Here is a 21,125-nt window from a genome sequence, read left to right as displayed (position 1 = left end):
TCGATATAGACGTCAGGTATATCACTCACCAGATGGATCATTTATGGCGTTAAGGTGTTATTTCACACTTTTATTGGCTTTAGTTGGACCACCAGCTGTACCACATTATCTAACGAGAAAGAAAAAAACTTTTTTTAAAGTGTCCCCGAAAGTTAAGTACAAAAAACCTGCTGGGTACTGATATTGAAATCCAGATACTGACACCAAATAAATTCTACGTGAAAAGTCCTCAATCCCAGTCCGCACAATCCCAGCAGTGACACCAAGTTATAAGTGATTGTATTTCTGCCGTCTGTTAGAAACAAACACCATCTATCTCACTTTGAGGACAGCAACATTAATCTGACTTATTTCTTTAGACTGATTAACAGTGTCTCGTTGATAAATGATGCAAATGAACGGGGAAGAAGTTACAAGTTACAGTCAGCAACTCACCAGGTGGGAAACATCAGTCATGATTTGTTTGTTTGTTTATTTATTTAGCCTGTGAACAAATAATTCCAGCGTTAACGTCATAGAAGGACAAACAATTGTATCTATTGATCTTGTTTGTTGTACTATGTAGACATCATAGAAGTAGAAAATCCAATTCCTGTAATTAATTTTTTGCATGCTTATTTTAATAGCATAAGCATGAAACTAAACCAAAACAAGACAGTTGACATATTTTTTGACTGTGTATAGGGCGTATATTAAGCTCAACAGAAGCAAAGAACTGCCACAGAGGAGAGAAAGACATTATTACAAGATATGATAATGAGATACTTTTCTTGTTATGTAATGAGAGTTCTACATTTCAATCTTTGTGTCTGGAAAGTTAGTCTCAAATCTTAACCTTCAAGCCTCGAGCAAGTCTCAAATCTTAACTTTCAAGTCTCGAGCAAGTCTCAAGTCTTAACTTTCAAGTCTAGAGCAAGTCTCAAGTCTTAACTTTCAAGTCTAGAGCAAGTCTCAAATCTTAACCTTCAAGTCTCGAGCAAGTCTCAAGTCTTAACCTTCAAGTCTCGAGCAAGTCTCAAGTCTTAACTTTCAAGTCTAGAGCAAGTCTCAAGTCTTAACTTTCAAGTCTAGAGCAAATCTCAAATCTTAACCTTCAAGTCTCGAGCAAGTCTCAAGTCTTAACCTTCAAGTCTGGAACAAGTCTCAAATCTTAACTTTCAAGTCTCGAGCAAGTCTCAAGTCTTAACTTTCAAGTCTAGAGCAAGTCTCAAGTCTTAACTTTCAAGTCTAGAGCAAGTCTCAAGTCTTAACTTTCAAGTCTAGAGCAAGTCTCAAATCTTAACCTTCAAGTCTCGAGCAAGTCTCAAGTCTTAACCTTCAAGTCTGGAACAAGTCTCAAATCTTAACTTTCAAGTCTCGAGCAAGTCTCAAGTCTTAACTTTCAAGTCTAGAGCAAGTCTCAAGTCTTAACTTTCAAGTCTAGAGCAAATCTCAAATCTTAACCTTCAAGTCTCGAGCAAGTCTCAAGTCTTAACCTTCAAGTCTGGAACAAGTCTCAAATCTTAACTTTCAAGTCTCGAGCAAGTCTCAAGTCTTAACTTTCAAGTCTAGAGCAAGTCTCAAGTCTTAACTTTCAAGTCTAGAGCAAGTCTCAAGTCTTAACTTTCAAGTCTAGAGCAAGTCTCAAATCTTAACCTTCAAGTCTCGAGCAAGTCTCAAGTCTTAACCTTCAAGTCTCGAGCAAGTCTCAAGTCTTAACTTTCAAGTCTAGAGCAAGTCTCAAGTCTTAACCTTCAAGTCTAACCTGTACGAGGAGCCAGTGTAGAGAAGCTAACACTGGAGTTATATGGTCTCTCTTTCTAGTTCCTGTCAGAACTCGTGCTGCAGTAGTTTGAATTAACTGAAGGGTTCTAACAGACTTGTTGGAACATCCTGATAATAAGGAGTTACAGGAATCTAATCTAGATGTAACAAAAGCATGAACTAGTTTTACTAAGTTTACCAACATTAGTCAAGTCTCAAGTCCTTAAATTTGCAGATGTGACTTGAGTTTGTGTCTCTTCTTGTCTTCAGCATCCAGATCCATTTTAATGAAATCCTGCTGTGCCTGTAATAATTGATTTTTTTGTCATAAAGGTTGTGGCCAATTCCGCTGTGCAATATCTATTTTAGTGTGAGTTTTGGAAATGGAAGTCGAGGGAAATTGCCCTGCACTTGATTACCGGTGATTGCTTTGTGAATTTAACTGATGAACTGCTCGTATAAAAGTGCAGAGGGTGTGAAAACGGTGCATTCACAGAAGAGAACAGCAAACCAAACTAATGATAAGCACGATTGTAGAAAATCTGTCAAACCAGGACGGGGAAAATAAACATTTATGCTCTTAATCAGTAAAAAAAACTCTATATGTTGTGTTACAGTAGACGTGGTTGAATAGATTTGTATCATAAGTCTCGGCTTTAAAGCAAAAGCTCTTTCTTTACAGCTGAAAGCCTCTTCAGGGGCTTAGTGATTTGTTGAACAGCAGCTGGTAAAAAGGCTCCTGGTTTGTTGCAGCAGAGTGAAAGGCAGCCTTTTCAACCTAGATTATACTTGACTTGATGATTACAAGGAACATGAGGCTGACAGCTCAGGTTTGGATCAATACAGGGACACTCTACGCTCACTGGCATTAGCATGTCCTGGACTTTTACTTGACATGTGCACACAGGTTGAATACTTTGTAAACCCACATAAGTAAATAAATAAATACAAAAAACGGTGCCTTAGTGATAATAAAAACAGATTGAAATTAAATTTTGCTTTTCATTATGACTGTCTCCATAACAAACCTTATATGGCATGTGCGATCACTATGGAAACAAACAGTAAGAGAAGAATAAATGAGGACAGAAAATAAGCACTTGTTTTTTTATTGAATAAATCAGATTTGTGCACAGCAAATACTTGGTACAATTGCTAAGCTTACTTTCACACACTATGCTACACACTATTGTGCTAAATTTTGGTTGTATTTTTTGTTTATTTTGGATCAGGACTGTGCCCACTGTGTGATATTGTACTACTATTACTATCCCAGTGATTCCCAAAGCCTGGGTTGCGGTCCCCTGGTTGGCCGCAAAGGTGCTGTGGGTGGGCCATGAAAAATGACTATGAATAGGGTCTAATTTAGTTCTAATTCTAGTTGTTTTTGTAAACAGAATAGCAGCCTGTTGAAAGCAAGAATTCCGGTCATGCAAGTTTTATTTTTCTATCTTTTTTTGTTTTAAAGAAAAAAAAAAACCTGTCAAATTTCTTCACTAATAATTTCCTTATTGTTATTTTGTTATTGTTTAAAATAAGACTTTTAAAATGAACACAACACAATTGTGGCTCCTTTAATTTCAATAAAGAAACAAGTGTGTTATTAATGCTTAAAGAAGAGCAGACTGTTATTAGTCTTATTATTATTATTATGATGATGATGATGATGAACAGAAAAAAAGCGTACTGTTGTGTTTTTGCAAATTTAAATTTCCTGAAATGAATTCAAGAATTTTCAGCAACTTATTAGCAAAAATGTGAAATGGCTTTTAACCAAAACAATTTAGACCCTTTAACCAGCGCTTTGGGCAATGATTCTGTTGATCCATTGAATGTATGGATTATGACAGATGTCCATAAATGCTGCTGGGCTTGTACACGTATAGTTGGCATTGACCACGACAATGACACCATAAATCCTGTTCTTGTAAACCACTCCTCCACCAGAGTCACCCTGCAAGAGGCAAACACATGATTTACAGAAAACAATACGCACACAACAATCACATAAATAATCTACATGCATAGTTACAACACCAGAACACTCAACAACCCTATCAAGTATATACTTAAATTCAGAGGTGGAAAGAGTACAGAAATATTCTACTCAAGTTAAAGTACCACTATTTTGATAACATTTTTTACTTCAGTACAAATAAAAGTACTGGTCTGTACTCAAGTTAAAGTTTAAATTTCTCACTCACTGAGGGACCTTAACTAACACCAATTCACCTGTCCTCATCATTCACCTGTCCCTGTCCTCATCATTCACCTGTCCTCATCACCCATCTGTTCTCATCATTCACCTGTCCTCATCACACACCCTGTCCTTATCACTCACCTGCCCTCATCACTCACCTGTCCTCATCATTCACTGCCAAAGTTTCCGGTGTTTGTTTGTTTTTTTAAATTTCAGGCCAACCTTTTTTTTACTCAGTAACGGCTGTGATTTAAAATGTAGTGAAGTACAGTACTTCCAAAAAAACATACTTGAGTAAAAGTAAAATTACAAATGACACAAAAACCTACTAAATTACAGTCATGCGAGTAAATGTTTCTTTCCACAACTTTCCACCTCTGCTTAAATTAAAAAAAGAAGACAAAAAATGTATTATATTTTGTTAGCTTCTGACCTATAAAACAAACAAATAAACAAATACTACCGCAATTTGATCTCTAAGATCTTAATATACAACTCACTTTGCATGCGTCCACGTTAGGTTTTTGGCCACAAATCCATTTTTGATGAGAATAAGCATGATAGTTAATCATCCCGTTTATCATGTGTTGACAGTCCACAATGGTGGTATCGGCACATTGGAGAGTCGCTGTATAACCAGGTTCTGATAATGAAAATGAGTCTTTAGAAATGTGACACAGACAATTACAAAGCAGACTTATAGATATACGATGAAATAAATCCAATTGTATGTATTTTTAAGAATAATTCATTTAAAGTTGTTAGTTTCTGCTGCTGCTACTGATTGGTCACCACCTAAAGTACATATGAAACTGTTATTCTGAGGCTACAAAACCCTAACTTTTTTTAAATTTAACGTAATTAAAACACAGTCTAATACAAACACACTAATGTAAACAAGTTAACCCTTTAACACCGAGCAGACGACACACTTTGCAATACTGCACTTATGCGACGGTTTGTGCTATCGGAAAAATTCCAGCGGTTTCTGAAAGCTGAGAAGTTGCACGTCAAAGCCAGTGTGTGGTTATTGTGGTAATTTCACTTGTGGCTGTCGCAGGAAGCCGGCAAATCAGCATCTTTGTCACCAGAGAGGAGAGCGTTGGAAAAACGCCTGCACTGTTTTTGCATATTGAGACAAAGACTCAGATAAATGTTATTTTAAATATATGTTATACCGTTCATATTTCGAAATCTGGTGTCCATGTATAATGTATTTAATATGTAATATTTTAAATTGTTAAAACAAAACATTAACATGCAGTAAACTGCCAGATATTGAAAGTTATTCTAGAAAAACTTACTCTGGTTCATTTTCTGGTTGATTTATGGTAAAAATAAGTCTAAAAGTCCAGACACACATTTTGAGGCTTAGGTGTTAAAGGGTTAATAGCAACACAGTCTCAAGACAAAATGAAAGAACCTAAATATTTCTGAACACAAGACAAGATCACAGTATGCTGATATTTGTAATAAATTAAATTAATTAATGGAATTGTTCTTACGTCTTTCATTATTTGGGCCTGATACTGAAGAAGCATGACCTGCAATCTGAACTGTATCACCTCTGCAAAAATAACACATTGAATTTAAAAAAATAAATAAATAATTACAATTATATCTGACATTATTTTTCTCTACATGTTAATAAAAAGATCACAACTCACAGCTTGGGACGATTTTGACAGTTGGGAAGTCGAACAGTCTGGGTTTGAGTTTTTGAGGGGAGCTTCACTAACATGATGTCGTGTTCCTTGCCGTTGCTGTCCCTGAAGGTCACGGTTGGATCTGTGATTTGCACCGTTCTTGCTGGACCTGGATGCACATCTAAATCTGCAAACATAGTCCTGCAAGAGGCAGGTTAAAAAAAAACAGTGATGTTAACAATGGCCTCATGCCATTGACAGCACTGAAAAAGCTGCAAATTGACATGAAATAATTCCATACTAACAAGCATAATGTACATTAAGTGTTCCTAACATTGGGGAACATCTGGACTGCATGCATGGAACTAATGTTCTGAAACTTCAGAAGCTAAATGGAACACACCCATCATTAATTTGATGATTTACACCTGCGATTTTACTGCTATGACCTCTCTGAAATATTGTTCCTTTTTAAATAAAGCTGGAATAGGCATATTCATTTGTTTTGTTTTTTCCTGCATTCATACAGCAGGAGTGATAGACTGCTATGACTTGACAATCATTAATATCAATGTACCACCATTTATCACCTTGCAGAACAATACAGTCTTAATTTGATTAATAATTCCATATTAAAGAGCATAATTTATATTAAGTGTTCCCAGCCTTGGGGAAAATCTATGACCAATCACTAAGTATCCATTAAGTTAGAGGCTATATACATATGTTTTCCTATACGAGAAATGTGGCTATTCCAGCAGTGGCAACACAGTCTATACTTGAAAACAATAAAAACAAAGGATATTAGTCTAAAAGACCGTTGGACAATAAATATGGACAAGACCTTCAGGGATGGAGGGATGCCTCGGGGCATCTGTATTTGAGGGTATGAGACTCCAAAAATAATTCTAGTGTGTTTTTTTACCATCCTGGTATCTGACAGTGAGCAGCGGTCAGAATCCACTGGTCACTGATCAGAGAGCCACCACAGAATGTTTCATGAGTTCCATTATTCGTCCTCAACCGGACGTGGTAGTGACGGTCATCATGTCTACAGTCCACACCGCCGATGATTCTCTTATGCAGATCCACCACTGTGCTCACTATGACGCCTGAAGGAGAAAGTAATCCATGTTTATAAATAAGAACAACATTGTCATTGTCATTGTGTATTCAAGGAACATGAAGTGAACATCAAGCTCTTATTCACCTGTGTCCTGCATTAAAAATGTGGTAATACAACATTAAAAAGAACAATGCAATGACAAAAAGTAAAAATATAAGAAAAACAAATGTGGTGATGACAAATAAAACATAATAAAACTATAAAATGAAGTGTATGTCTAAAATAATAAATGTTCTATAAATACTATGACAATGGGCCATTAAATTGATCCTTGAGGCACACCATTTTCTAATGCAGTGATTAACAATTTATTACAGAATATAGTAAGACAAAATGTACTTTCTGAAATGCATGCATGTCATGTCATTTCTGAAAAAACATGTCATAAAAACAAGTCATATCAGCAAGTTGTGAAAAGCCTTTTGATGAAGCCAAAAAGAGATGCTTTCTTAGTCTGAAATTTGAGAGTGTAAACCAAAAATGTAGAACGTCGTTGTTGAACACTTACCAACGCACAGCAGAAAGAGCAGATGTGTAAGACAAGCCATCGCCATCGTTCGCTGTCAAATGACTGTCCACCAACTGCAAAGTGGTGGGTTTTTAAGAGGAACGCAGACACAAGCGTAATCGCCGTCATTATCTGTGTCGTCGTTCAAAGCAACTGTCACTGCACCCGCAGGTAAATCAGGATGCAAATATTTGGGTTATGCAAAAAGTACTGCGTGACACAGAGGACGAGTTTTAAAAGTCAACCTTCTCTGTCGAGGTTGAAGAAAGTGTGAGTCAGATCGTTCCCGTCGTCCTTTGGAATTTTGAAGGGTTCACTACGAATGCTCTCGTACAGTTTCTGAGGAGAAGGCAGTAGTTCAGAATAGTTCAAACAATGTGATTACAGAAATCAACCCACATTTCCTGTGCTTCGTGTCTAGAAAGTGAAGCCAATGTGAAACAAGTCTAGATGGACATTAGCTAACTTCTCCCTTGATTTATAATTGTTTTGCTCAGGATTCTGTGGATTCTCAACGATTAGTACGATGTCCACTTTGTCAATTTTGGTTCAAAGCAGACGATAAAGCAGGGTGTGATTTAGGGAAGAGGTCTCAAACGCCTGGAGCCTGTAGGCCACGTTGACTTGATATCATAGTGAAGAGAATTCAGGCCTTAGAAAACACTTGGTTTCAGGGGAGTCACAGGAAGGTTTCATATTTTATTCATATTCAACGTTGGCCTCGGTCTGAAACGCATATGGCGTTTGAGACCACAGATTCAGGGCGTCACTATGGTGGGATTTTACAGGGTGTGTGACCCCCAGTGACCTGCCAGTCAATTGACCTCTCCATAAGATTCCACCCCCTTGGATCTTCCCCAGCTCCACCCTTTCCAAAACCAACCAAACATGGTCTCTTCTGGTCAAATAAAAAACGTGTAAGTGTATGTGTACGTGTATGTCTAAAATAAGAGTCAGCGAAAGAGTCAGACAAATATAATACCGAGTTAACGTTTCAAAAATAATTCCTGCAACATAAGCAAACTCAACATGCAAGGACTCACCGGTTTGCGAGGATACGGCACTTCTCTCACACAGAGGTTCTCTAGCGGGATTAGGCCTCGGGCTCTTTGTCCTGCCGACAGATTAAAGAGACATGGAGTGAGTGGAAGTTAGTTTAAGGATGGTGACTAAAGAGGAAGAGGAGTTTGATTATAAATTGTGTGACAGTGGAGCAGCAGAACTTACAGTGGTGAAGTCAAAGTAGTAGAGACAGTTGTCAGTCAGGATCAGTGTTTGGAATAACGCCGTTTAAAAGAACGGCGTTAGGTAACGGCGTTATTTTTTCAGTAACGGGGTAATCTAGCAAATTACTTTTCCCGTCGTTACAGCGCCGTTAACGTTACTGGACGTAAAATGTGGTGCGTTACTATGCATTGATTGAATAAACTGTGTAATCCCAACGCACCCCTGGCTCACAGCTAGTGAGGAGGCGGGTTAATAACGAGGTAAGCGATTATGATTGACTAAGGCAGAGTCACGTTTCACGCATTCCAGCATACGCGCCCCACACACACACACACACACGCACACAACAGCTAAACAGAGAATCGATGAAGCAGCAGAGATGGCGAGTCGGGACTCCGATGTAAAGTTGGCACTTTCATTGTTTGTGGCGATAAAATCACTACTTCAAGTTCATTGTGATCAAAGGCAAGTAATGTGTACATTATGTCCCGGAGCAAAAACTTTGTCGACATCCGTTGTAAGCAATTCTAATTTAATGAAGCATCTCACGATGGCACACGCATCTACAAAGTTAGTTGCCAAAAACACCGATTATTGAGAGTTTGATTTATTTAATTAAGAATAAGACTACAGAGCTAAACACACTTTTTTGTTGTTTAAAAGTTTACTTTTGTTGTCTCAGGTTGAGGGAGTTTGATTTAATTTGCTAGAGTTAAATGCACTTTATATGGTGTAAGTGTTAATACTTGAAGTGCAGGATAAACATCTTGCTGTCGACGTGCAATAAATATAGAAAGTTATGTACAAACACCTGTCTGTTCTACTCATTTCAACTGACTTGTGAAAACTACACAAAAAAATCCAAATTCTTTGACATATAGCAACTTTTTTTAACAGTAACGCAAATAGTTACTTTCCCTGGTAACGAGTTACTTTTATTATAGAGTAATTCAGTTACTAACTCAGTTACCTTTTGGAACAAGTAGTGAGTAACTATAACTAATTACTTTTTTAAAGTAACGTTCCCAACACTGGTCAGGATGAACCATCGCCTCTTCCACGTCTTCACTCGGCCTCCTGAAACGCAGACACAAGCGTAATCGCCGTCATTATCTGTGTCGTCGTTCAGAGCAACTGTCACTGCACCCGCAGGTAAATCAGGATGCAAATATTTAGGTTATGCAAAAAGTACTGCGTGACACCGAGGACGGGTGTTTTACCCAGTTTTAAAAGCCATCCTTCTCTGTCGGGGTTGAAGAAAGTGTGAGTCAGATCGTTCCCGTCGTCCTCTGGAATTTTGAAGGGTTCACTACGAATGCTCTCGTACAGTTTCTGAGGAGAAGGCAGTAGTTCTAGTGCTTTTATTTTGTGTTTGATGTGTCTTGTTGCATGCACACTACAGTGTCATGTGCGGCGACCTGTTGCCGTGACGATGGGACTGTTTTACAGCATCATTTCACAAACTCAAAGGAGCCTCAGTGCGGTCGAGTGAGAGGAAGTCCACACATGACGAGCGTGTGTGTTGTTCTTAAGACGCTCATTTGCCAAAATGTGTATGTTCATCAGTTTGAAAATGATTTTGTTAAAGTTTTTAAATGTTAATATTTACAGGAAAAGATCACCTTTGACAGTATCATGCATTATTCTCCTTTATATTATTTTCTATATATCTTATATGATATAAAACAGAGTTACATAGAGGACAGTGGCACATGCTCACACTCACTTTTTTGGGGTCCATGTTGAATTTCTTCTTTCCATTTGAAAACCGTTTGCTCTTCTCTATCGTCTTGCTGCGGGGGTGAAATCAACATTTGGTATTTACTCACACTGATATTATATGCATGTACAGTATACTGTATATCCCAAACTGCCGTGCAACATCTCTCACTTAAATGCTGGAATAGTTTACCTTCATGGTTATACAGCTTATTATTAGAGTCAATGAGAGCCCACGCTTAGGAACTAGTGACATTTAATCATGGCACTGCAGACTGTGAGAAATGACTCCTCTCTCACCTCTCAGTTTCCTACATACTGTAGGTGACTGCATTGACCCCCTGACTGGAAATCCCCTGACGAGGCCCAGAAACAGACGTTCTCTGTCCTCTAAGAATACACTGATACTGAATCCCAAATAAAGCTATTCTTTTGATATGATGATAAAAAAAGAAAACCAGAAACATTTTTCCAAAAAAGGGAAATCTTCACAAGACGGCCACATTTCTAACCTTATGGTGAGTGAGGGAGTCAAACTATGTCAGAAAGCCATTGTGAAAATGCAACGCAAGTATCTGAGGTTGGAGAACTCGCGTTCAAACAGGTGCGGAGTCGAAACTCACTTTTCCTCGGCAAACTCAAAGCTGAGTACTTCGGCCATCACGTTGTCGATCTCCATCTTTAACTTCTGTACAGGGAAGAAGAATGTTTTATTATAATAAAAGTTTAAGTTGGAGTAAAATATGGATGCAGATAACAGATATTCTGGTGTCTGAATGTGTGTATCTCACCTGGATTTCGTCCAAAAGGTCTTTTTTATACGTCTTAATGCTCTCAATCTCCATCTTCTCATCTTCTGTAAAGTCTGAGGAAACTGTTTGGAAAAATATATTGAACAAAACATTAGACGGATTGTCAGGCACTCTAAATTTATAATTTTACATATGATAATAATCATGCGTTAACCCTTAGTGCTCACGTGGCACGGATCTGTACCTCAGGTGCACCCATGGTAAATTGCAGTGGGAATTTACCATGTGTTGTCAAGTCAAAATTCAAACTCCAAAATTCAATTGTTCTTCTATTTTTGTTAATAAAAATGAGCCAAGCAAACTTTGAAATGTGACATATTTCCAAATTTCACAAATTTCACAAACTCAATTCCGATTTTTAGTACTTTTTGCTCAGGTGTGTTTATGTAACTGGTGAAAATGATAACACAAAACATGTTATCAGATTGCCTATAGGTTGTGCTGGGAACAAAAGGATATAAGACTCTCTATTTTGCACATTCTTATAGCCTCTGTATATACGTTTTAACATAGTAATGGGAAAAAAAAGCAGCCTAAATGCTCTGTGTTCTGGGGTTTTACCCTGCTTTGCAATGATTTGAGTGATTTGAATTTACATACTGCATCTCTGTATCATATATGTAAACATAGAAATGAAAAAGGAAATGTGGTTTTCTCTGAAGAATCTGCAACACAGGTGTTGTGGTTTTCACATTTCTCGATAAACACACATTTAGACCTGTGCACGCACAACTGCTAATATTGAATACTGGAGGTTTTGAGGAACACTTTGAGTGGTCACTGTCTTCTCATGGTTTTCTGTTAAAAAAAAGAAAAAGAGCTTGTTTGAATATCAGGAGGAAGTAACTTAAATGTATACGTGTTTGTCATCAGCGTAGAGGATGTCGTGGTCAAAATGGCAGCTGTCATCCCTCTGTGTCGAGATCTAGACCACAGGACTTCCACGTCCCCACCCTTCCTTTACACCTCTTGCACAACCAGCTGTTTACATGCAGTGTGTTTCGCCAAACTCTATGATTTTAGGGTTAGCTGTGTTAACCCCCTGTAGGGTTAACCCTCCTCTAGACAGAACTACAAAAAACGGTGCCTTAGTGATAATAAAAACGGATTGAAATTAAATTTTGCTTTTCATGTTGACTGTCTTCATAACAAACCTTATATGGCATGTGCAATCACTATGGAAACAAACAGTAAGAGAAGAATAAATGAGGACAGAAAATAAGCACTTGTTTTTTTATTGAATAAATCAGATTTGTGCACAGCAAATACTTGGTACAATTGCTAAGCTTACTTTCACGTTGCTACACACTATTGTGCTAAATTTTGGTTGTAATTGTTGTTTATTTTAGTTCAGGTCTATGCCCACTGTGTTATATTTTACTACTAATACTATCCCAGTGATTCCCAAAGCCTGGGTTGCAGTCCCCTGGTTGGCCGCAAAGGTGTTGTGGGTGGGCCATGAAAAATGAATATGAATAGGGTCTAATTTAGTTCTAATTCTAGGTTTTTTTGTAAACAGAATAGCAGCCTGTTGAACTCAAGAATTCCGGTCATGCAAGTTTAATTTTTCTATCTTTTTTTGTTTTAAAGAAAAAAAAAACCTGTCAAAATTCTTCACTAATAATTTCCTTATAGTCATTTTGTTATTGTTGTTAGTAAGACTTTTTTGGCTCCTTTAATTTCAATAAAGAAACAAGTGTGTTATTAATGCTTAAAGAAGAGCAGACTGTTATTAGTCTTATTATTATTATTATTATGATGATGATGATGATGATGATGAACAGAAAAAAAGCATACTGTTGTGTTTTTGCAAATTTAAATTTCCCGAAATGAATTCATGAATTTTCAGCAACTTTTAAGCAAAAATGTGAAATGGCTTTTAACCAAAACAATTTAGACATTTTAACCAGCCCTTTTTTTTGGCAATGGTTCCCTTGATCCATTGAATGTATGGTTTATGACAGATGTCCATAAATACTGCTGGGGTTGTACACGTATAGTTGGCATTGCACTTGGAAATGACACCATAGATCCTCTTCTGGTAAACCACTCCTCCACCAGAGTCACCCTGCAAGAGGCAAACACATGATTTACAGAAAACAATACGCACACAACAATCACATAAACAATCTACATGCATAGTTACAACACCAGAACAACTCAACAACCCTATAAAGTATATACTTAAATTCAGAGGTGGAAAGACTACAGAAATATTCTACTCAGGTTAAAGTACCACTATTTTGATAACATTTTTACTTCAGTAAAAGTAAAAGTACTGGTCTGTACTCAAGTTAACGTTTAAATTTCTCACTCACTGAGGGACCTTAATTAACACCAATTCACCTGTCCCTGTCCTCATCATTCACCTGTCCTCATCACCCATCTGTTCTCATCATTCACCTGTCCTCATCACACACCCTGTCCTTATCACTCACCTGTCCTTATCACTCACCTGCCCTCATCATTCACCTGTCCTCATCACTCACCTGTCCTCATCACTCACCTGTCCTCATCATTCACTGCCAAAGTTTCCGGTGTTTGTTTGTTTTTTTTATTTTTATTTCAGGCCAACCATTTTTTACTCAGTAACGGCTGTGATTTAAAATGTAGTGAAGTACAGTACTTCCAAAAATACATACCTGAGTAAAAGTAAAATTACAAATGACACAAAAACCTACTAAATTATAGTCATGCGAGTAAATGTTTCTTTCCACAACTTTCCACCTCTGCTTAAATTAAAAAAAGAAGACAAAAAATGTATTATATTTTGTTTGCTTCTGACCTATAAAACAAATAAATAAACAAATACTACCGCAATTTGATCTCTAAGATCTTAATATACAACTCACTTTGCATGTGTCCACGCCAGGTTTTTGGCCACACATCCATTTTTCATGAGCATAAGTATGATAGTTTTTCATCCTGTTCATGTGTTGACAGCCCACAATGGTGGTATCGGCACATTGGAGAGTAGCTGTTTCACCAGGTTCTGATAATGATAATGAGTTTTTAGACATGTGACACAGACAATTACAAAGCAGACTTATAGATATACGATGAAATAAATCCAATTGTATGTATTTTTAAGAATAATTCATTTAAAGTTGTTAGTTTCTGCTGCTGCTACTGATTGGTCACCACCTAAAGTACATATGACACTCATATTCTGAGGCTACAAAACCCAAACTTTTTTTAAATTTAACGTAATTAAAACACAGTCTAATACAAACACACTAATGTTAACAAGTTAACCCTTTAACACCGAGCAGACGACACACTGTGCAATACTGCACTTATGCGACAGTTTGTGCTCTCGGAAGAATTCCAGCGGTTTCTGAAAGCTGAGAAGTTGCACGTCAAAGCCAGTGTGTGGTTATTGTGGTAATTTCACTTGTGGCTGTCGCAGGAAGCCGGTAAATCAGCGTCTTTGTCACCAGAGAGGAGAGAGTTGGAAAAACACCTGCACTGTTTTTGCATATTGAGACAAAGACTCAGATAAATGTTATTTTAAATATATGTTATACTGTTCATATTTGGAAATCTGGTGTCCATGTATAATGTTTTTAATATGTAATATTTTAAATTGTTAAAACACAACATTAACATGCAGTAAACTGCCAGATATTGAAAGTTATTCTAGAAAAACTTACTCTGGTTCATTTTCTGGTTGTTTTATGGTAAAAATAAGTCTAAAAGTCCAGACGCACATTTTGAGGCTTAGGTGTTAAAGGGTTAATAGCAACACAGTCTCAAGACAAAATGAAAGAACCTAAATATCTCTGAACACAAGACAAGATCACAGTATGCTGATATTTGTAATAAATTAAATTAATTAAAGGAATTCTTCTCACGTCTTTCATTATTTGGGCCTGATACTGAAGAAGCATGACCTGCAATCTGAACTGTATCACCTCTGCAAAAATAACACATTGAATTTAAAAAAATAAATAAATAATTACAAGTATATCTGACATTATTTTTCTCTACATGTTAATAAAAAGATCACAACTCACAGCTTGGGACGATTTCGACAGTTGGGAAGTTGAACAGTCTGGGTTTGAGTTTGTGAGGGGAGCTTCACTAACATGATGTCGTGTTTCTTGCCTTTGCTGTCCCTGAAGGTCACGGGTGGATCTGTGATTTGCACAGTTCTTGCTGGACCTGGATGCACACGTAAATCTGCAAACATAGTCCTGCAAGAGGCAGGTTAAAAAAAACAGTGATGTTAACAATGGCCTCATGCCATTTATGTACATCAGCACTGAAAAAGCTGCAAATTGACATGAAATAATTCCATATTAACAAGCATAATGTACATTAAGTGTTCCTAACATTGGGGAACATCTGGACTGCATGCATGGAACTAATGTTCTGAAACTTCAGAAGCTAAATGGAACACACCCATCATTAATTTGATGATTTACACCTGCGATTTTACTGCTATGACCTCTCTGAAATATTGTTCCTTTTTAAATAAAGCTGGAATAGGCATATTAATTTGTTTTGTTTTTCCCTACATTCATACAGCAGTAGTGATAGACTGCTATCACTTAACAATCATTAATATCAATGCACCACCATTGGTTGTATGGCATAACTTGCAGAACAATACAGTCTTAATTTGATTAATAATTCCATATTAAAGAGCATAATTTATATTAAGTGTTCCCAGCCTTGGGGAAAATCTATGACCAAACACTAAGTATCCATTAAGTTAGAGGCTATATACATATGTTTTCCTATACGAGAAATGTGGCTATTCCAGCAGTGGCAACACAGTCTATACTTGAAAACAATAAAAACAAAAGGAAAATTAGTCTAAAAGAGTGTTGGACAATAAATATGGACAAGACCTTCAGGGATGGAGGGATGCCTCGGGGCATCTGTATTTGTATTTGAGGTTATGAGACTCAAAAAATAATTCTAGTGTTTTTTTTACCATCCTGGTATCTGACAGTGAGCAGCGGTCAGAATCCACTGGTCACTGATCAGAGAGCCACCACAAAATGTTTCATGAGTTCCATTATTCGTCCTCAACCGGACGTGGTAGTGACGGTCATCATGTCTACAGTCCACACCGCCGATGATTCTCTTCTGCAGATCCACCACTGTGCTCACTGTGACGCCTGAAGGAGAAAGTAATCCATGTTTATGAATAAGAAAAACATTGTCATTGTCATTGTGTATTCAAGGAACATGAAGTGAACATCAAGCTCTTATTCACCTGTGTCCTGCATTAAAAATGTGGTAATACAACATTAAAAAGAACAATGCAATGAGAAAAAGTAAAAATATAAGAAAAACTAATGTGGTGATGATAAATAAAACATAATCAAAATATAAAATGAAGTGTATGTCTAAAATAATAAATAAATACTACAACAATGGGCCTTAAATTGATCCTTGAGGCACACCATTTTTTATTGCAGCAATGCCTGTATATACAGTGATTAACTATTTATTACAGAATATAGTAAAACAAAATGTACTTTCTGAAATGCATGCATGTCATGTCATTTCTGAAAAAAACATGTCATATCAGCAAGTTGTGAAAAGTTTGATGAAGCCAAAGAGAGATGCTTTCTTAGTCTGAAATTTGAGAGTGTAAACCAAAAATGTAGAACATCGTTGTTGAACACTTACCGACGCACAGCAGAAAGAGCAGATGTGTAAGACAAGCCATCGCCATTGTTCGCTGTCTAATGACTGTCCACCAACTGCAGTGGTGGATTTTTAAGAGGAACCAATGACCTTTTTATAATGTGAGATCGTTATCAGTTATTGCGAAAGAGTCCCAGTAACACCAATTTTTTTAATTATCATTATTATCATATTGTTTGTGGAATTTGCAAGTCTGGTCACTTGTTTGCCTTTGCCTGTGGGCCAGACACGGCTCACCAGAAGGTCCAATCCAGCCTACAGGATGAATTTGTGAAAATTTCACATTGTGATTATAATCTTAATAATATGACATACTATAATTTTCAGTCTCAGAATCACATAAATCCACTGTGATCTGACAGGAACCTCGACACACTGTCGCACCTGCTTCTAAGCTTTCCAAAGACAAGTTATTATGGTATATTATGATGATGTAAATGTCTATAGTTTTATTTTGTGACTTTATAGGCTGCCACCATATTTAGTGAACCTCTTGTGAAGTGAAAACCAACATAAGACCATTCTTTCAAATGTGCTACCATTTAAGATTAAAGTCAATATAAGGGTAAGAACATACCAAGGTGATATTGAGATTTTAATGTTCATGTGTGTTGTCCTGAAAAGCCAATGGCTAAGGAATTCCTGCACCTCATCGACTCTTTTAATCTTGTGCAGTCTGTGTCTGGACCCACACAGGAACGTGGACACACACTTGATCTTGTTTTGTCATATGGTTTGCCTGTTTTTAACTTGGCGTCACTATCAGACAACCGTGAAAGATGCTCAAAGAAACCATTTCTCTGACATTATCATGTCAAACTGTCAAACAGGGTTAGTGCGTCCTCCTTTGCCCGCTGTACAAAACTGGCACAGGTAAATTTGAGCACATTTCCCCCATTTTAGCCTCACTCCACTGGCTGCCCATACACTTCAGGATCGATTTTAAAATGATTTTATTTGTTTTTAAATCCTTGAATGGTCTTGCCCTGCCCTACCTCTCCGAGCTTCTACATCCACACTCACCCGCTCGCTCTCTCAGGTCAGCTGATCAGCTGCTCCTGAGTGTGCCTAAAACCAGGCGGAAGCTCAGAGGGGATTGTGCCTTCGCTGTCGCAGCTCCAAAACTTTGGAATGATCTGCCTCTGCACATAAGACAGGCCTTGTCCTTGTCTGTTTTTAAATCCCTTCTTAAACCCACCTTTTCTCTTTGGCCTTTGACACTTCATGAGACGTTTGGTTTTTATTTATTTTACTTATTTTAATTGGAATAGAATTTATTGTTTTTTATTGTATGGATTTCTTTTTGTGTTTTTATGATTCTAATTTATTTTAACCTGTTTTATCTCATTTTAAACCCTTTAACTTATTATGCCTTTTATTTATTCTGTACAGCACTTTGGTCCATTGTGGTTTGTTTAAAGTGTTTAACAAATAAAGTTGGATTGGATTGGATATTGGGATGATGCAAGCAACACAGCTACAGCTGTGCAGAATTCCCCCAGAAGCATCATTAAATGTACTGCTTTATTATAAGCGTTGATAAAGGGCCCCGCGGAAGCTTGGACCGACCCTGTTTCAAGCTGTTATCTTACATCTACAGCTTGTGCTGTTACAACCTTTCATGCTGACTTGCAGATTGAACATGTAGATTTCAGATGGAGGAAGACCAAAGTGAAAAAGCCAGTCACCCTCACAGCAGAAGTAAGAAGTATATATATATATATAGGTAGAGACAGAAGAGAGAGACCAGGAACAGATATACAACTGTATCAAGTTACAACTTTATACAAGACAGAGTCAGTGATGACATGTTTATACAACTACAATGTATATAAGCAGCAGCAAAGACAAATCAAACTGATATCGACTTTTAATTATAGCATAATGTATAATATATTTAATGGTGATGATATGTATGATAGTAATAGCCTCGAAAACTGGATCTGGATCCTGCAACCTGCAAGATGAGGACACAGAGAGAGAGAGAGGGGAAAGGAAGGAAAGACACAAACTCATATTCATACCCTGAATATTGAAATTCCCCCAGCAGTCTAGGTCTATAGCAGTATAACTAAGAGATGGTCCAGGTTTCCCTGAGCCAGCTCTAACTATAAGCTTTATCAAAAAGCAAAGTTTAAGTTGTATTGCTATTGTTTGTAATTTAACTATGTATTTTAACTTTGTTGACATTTTTTATTGCCGGTGTACAGCACTTTGGGCAGCGATGATTGTTGTAAATGTGCTTTGTAACTAAATGTAACCTTGACTTTGACCTTAAATCTAACTTTAAATACAAGAGGTTTTGGTTTCAAACTGCTGTTCTCACCCTGACGTTCTCACTCGCTTGTTATCTGTGACACCACAACAACTGCAAGTCAGCATGAGAAGCTAAAACCACATAGAAGTGTAAAAACTCAGCCGGGGTCAGTTCCCGTTCCTGTAACCCTGAACAGATAAGTAATGTAGCTGATCGATGGAAATCATTAATTTTCTGTAATTTACTCTTCTCTCTGAAATGTGCTAAAACGTTCCATATTTGGATGAGCAAGTTGCAAAAACAAAACTATTTTCCATCAGCTTGAATAAAAAAAAAAATGTGTGACTGCAAAGGTATGATGGTGGTAAAACCCAGACATGCAGGATAAGAACTAATAGATTTGAAGTTGAAAGCAATACAAGAGAGGCAGGGATGATTTCTTTGAAGAGCTCGGTTTATTGTGCAATTATTTTTTTTCCTGGCAGGTACAGTATATATTTCTCCCTGGCATACTACACAGTAAGAGATGTTGTCTATATATTTCACTGCTGTGTTGTGTCCAGTTTGATGTGGAGATTGCAGATGAAGGTAAAAACAATAAAGAACTAAGAAAAGAGCGTTCGTCAACAGAAAGATGTTCCGATTTGTGCAAATGCGCTGTGGCAAAGAGAAGCAATGAGAGTTTCTTGTAGATCTTGAATGTCTGGTTGCATTTATTTATGAGGGGTTTACAGTTTAATTTAGTTTACAGTGTACACTTGTATTTCATGGGGGCTCTAATAGTGTTCCCCATCCGTGCATAGTAATCTGAAATCCTGCTGCTTTATGGCGTAGCATAATGACCACTACTGCGGAAAGAAATGACACCATAAATCACCACACCCGGTCCAGAGGCCCACTGTTTGTGAAGAATAAAAAAATAGATATATTGTTTGTGATTTAATTGAGTTTGAACAACAATGACTTTGGGGTTTTATTGCAAGTCCATCAGAATTTAATGTTACTCTGGCTTCATCAGGGTCATATCTGAGGATGAGTCTGGTTCCTTATATACTTACTGTGATGGATTCCCTGAAGATGCAAATTATATGACGTTGTTATTCAGAAAGCCAAAATAATTATCCAGACACTGATGTCTTTTATTGTTGAGTGGTTGTCAAACTTAAATGAGTACACGAGCTACATTAACAGTGGAAGCTACGTCAAGCTCAGTGTGCTGTTTTGCAACATGAGAGCAGGATGTGGATTATTTCAAGTTGTTCTCTTCTACTTGGTATCGCTATAGTTACGTCAAAAATTGGATCTGGTCATTGTCCCATTTGCATCTGAAGAACACAGCAGGAAACATACAGTCTTTCAATCCTGAGGAAGCACAGACTAGATGATCCAGTCAAGACACATGACCACACACTTGGCATGATTTAACGTGACAATGTTGGCGTCGTCAGTTAACAGTTGTTGTGTGTGCGATGTTTCGCAGGGTTCTGCTCACTGTTCAGTTGTAAATATCAAACATGTTTAATACTTACAATTTGAAATTGGGAAGGATGCCTGTTAACCCCTCACACTAGCGGATCATTTGGCCAGATAATCTGTTAGAATCAGGCTACAATCGGAAGGCACCCACGATTGTTGTAAGAGCCAGAAGGGGACCAATATCTGGCCAATTATCCTCAAATGTGGGCCAGGCATTAGTCATTTTCTGGAAATTTGCTCAAAATAGACCAACAGATCAGTATACATACTCGTGTGGATCACTTTTTGGTTCATGGCACTTAAACCTTTCCACACCAGTAATTCCCAAATGACCTATGTTTGAGACTCTTATTTATCCTGTCTCATTGAAGGTCCAGTGCTTAAGAACTAGAACTAGACCAGTTCTTGAAGTTAGCCAGTACTGTCCGGTACACTTCTTAATTTTTCTATTTTGAGTACCAACACTTCTCACAAGGTGCCAGTACTCGGTTTAGGTTCCAGAATAATCATTTCCAAGGCTGCGCTATGTGATGTACGTCGCTAACGTATTCTAGTATCTTTCATTTACTGAAACCGACACTTGTTTTTTCTCCCCATTTCACACAATGGGTGAGACTGCTGATTGCAACTCACGGAGGACTCCTCCACTCACCCCTCCCCGCCTCCCCAAGTGCGTCACAGAACTCTCTCATAATAACTGTCTCCATTCTTCTACTCGCTCTACCATGTCCTCTCTCCCTCTCTTAT

The 21,125-nt window shown here is 37.5% G+C and overlaps 2 protein-coding genes and 1 long non-coding RNA gene across 3 annotated transcripts; all 3 read right to left on the bottom strand.

Annotated features, from left to right (window-relative positions):
• Positions 1-3,535: 3,535 nt before the first annotated feature.
• Positions 3,536-7,269, bottom strand: LOC131466771 (trypsin-4-like). Its single transcript, XM_058640210.1, has 6 exons — positions 7,224-7,269; positions 6,515-6,701; positions 5,611-5,790; positions 5,449-5,510; positions 4,444-4,586; positions 3,536-3,697 (listed from the first exon to the last, which is right to left on the bottom strand). The coding sequence occupies exons 1-6, from the start codon at positions 7,267-7,269 to the stop codon at positions 3,536-3,538; spliced, it is 780 nt and encodes a 259-aa protein (XP_058496193.1).
• A 2,896-nt stretch (positions 7,270-10,165) lies between these two features.
• Positions 10,166-11,074, bottom strand: LOC131466512 (uncharacterized). Its single transcript, XR_009241432.1, has 3 exons — positions 10,961-11,074; positions 10,793-10,857; positions 10,166-10,243 (listed from the first exon to the last, which is right to left on the bottom strand). It is a non-coding gene; the product is annotated as an uncharacterized LOC131466512 (long non-coding RNA).
• Positions 11,075-12,136: 1,062 nt separating this feature from the next.
• LOC131466768 (anionic trypsin-2-like) lies at positions 12,137-16,695 on the bottom strand. The gene is made up of 7 exons (XM_058640206.1): positions 16,628-16,695; positions 15,924-16,110; positions 14,998-15,177; positions 14,836-14,897; positions 13,834-13,973; positions 12,974-13,049; positions 12,137-12,156 (listed from the first exon to the last, which is right to left on the bottom strand). Exons 1-7 carry the CDS (start codon positions 16,671-16,673, stop codon positions 12,137-12,139), a joined length of 711 nt encoding a protein of 236 aa, XP_058496189.1. The 5' UTR covers positions 16,674-16,695.
• Between the last annotated feature and the right edge of the window lie 4,430 nt (positions 16,696-21,125).

The sequence above is a fragment of the Solea solea genome, chromosome 10, assembly GCF_958295425.1.
Source record: "Solea solea chromosome 10, fSolSol10.1, whole genome shotgun sequence".
NCBI lineage: Eukaryota > Metazoa > Chordata > Actinopteri > Pleuronectiformes > Soleidae > Solea > Solea solea.
This window is presented reverse-complemented; position numbering and strand designations above follow the sequence as displayed.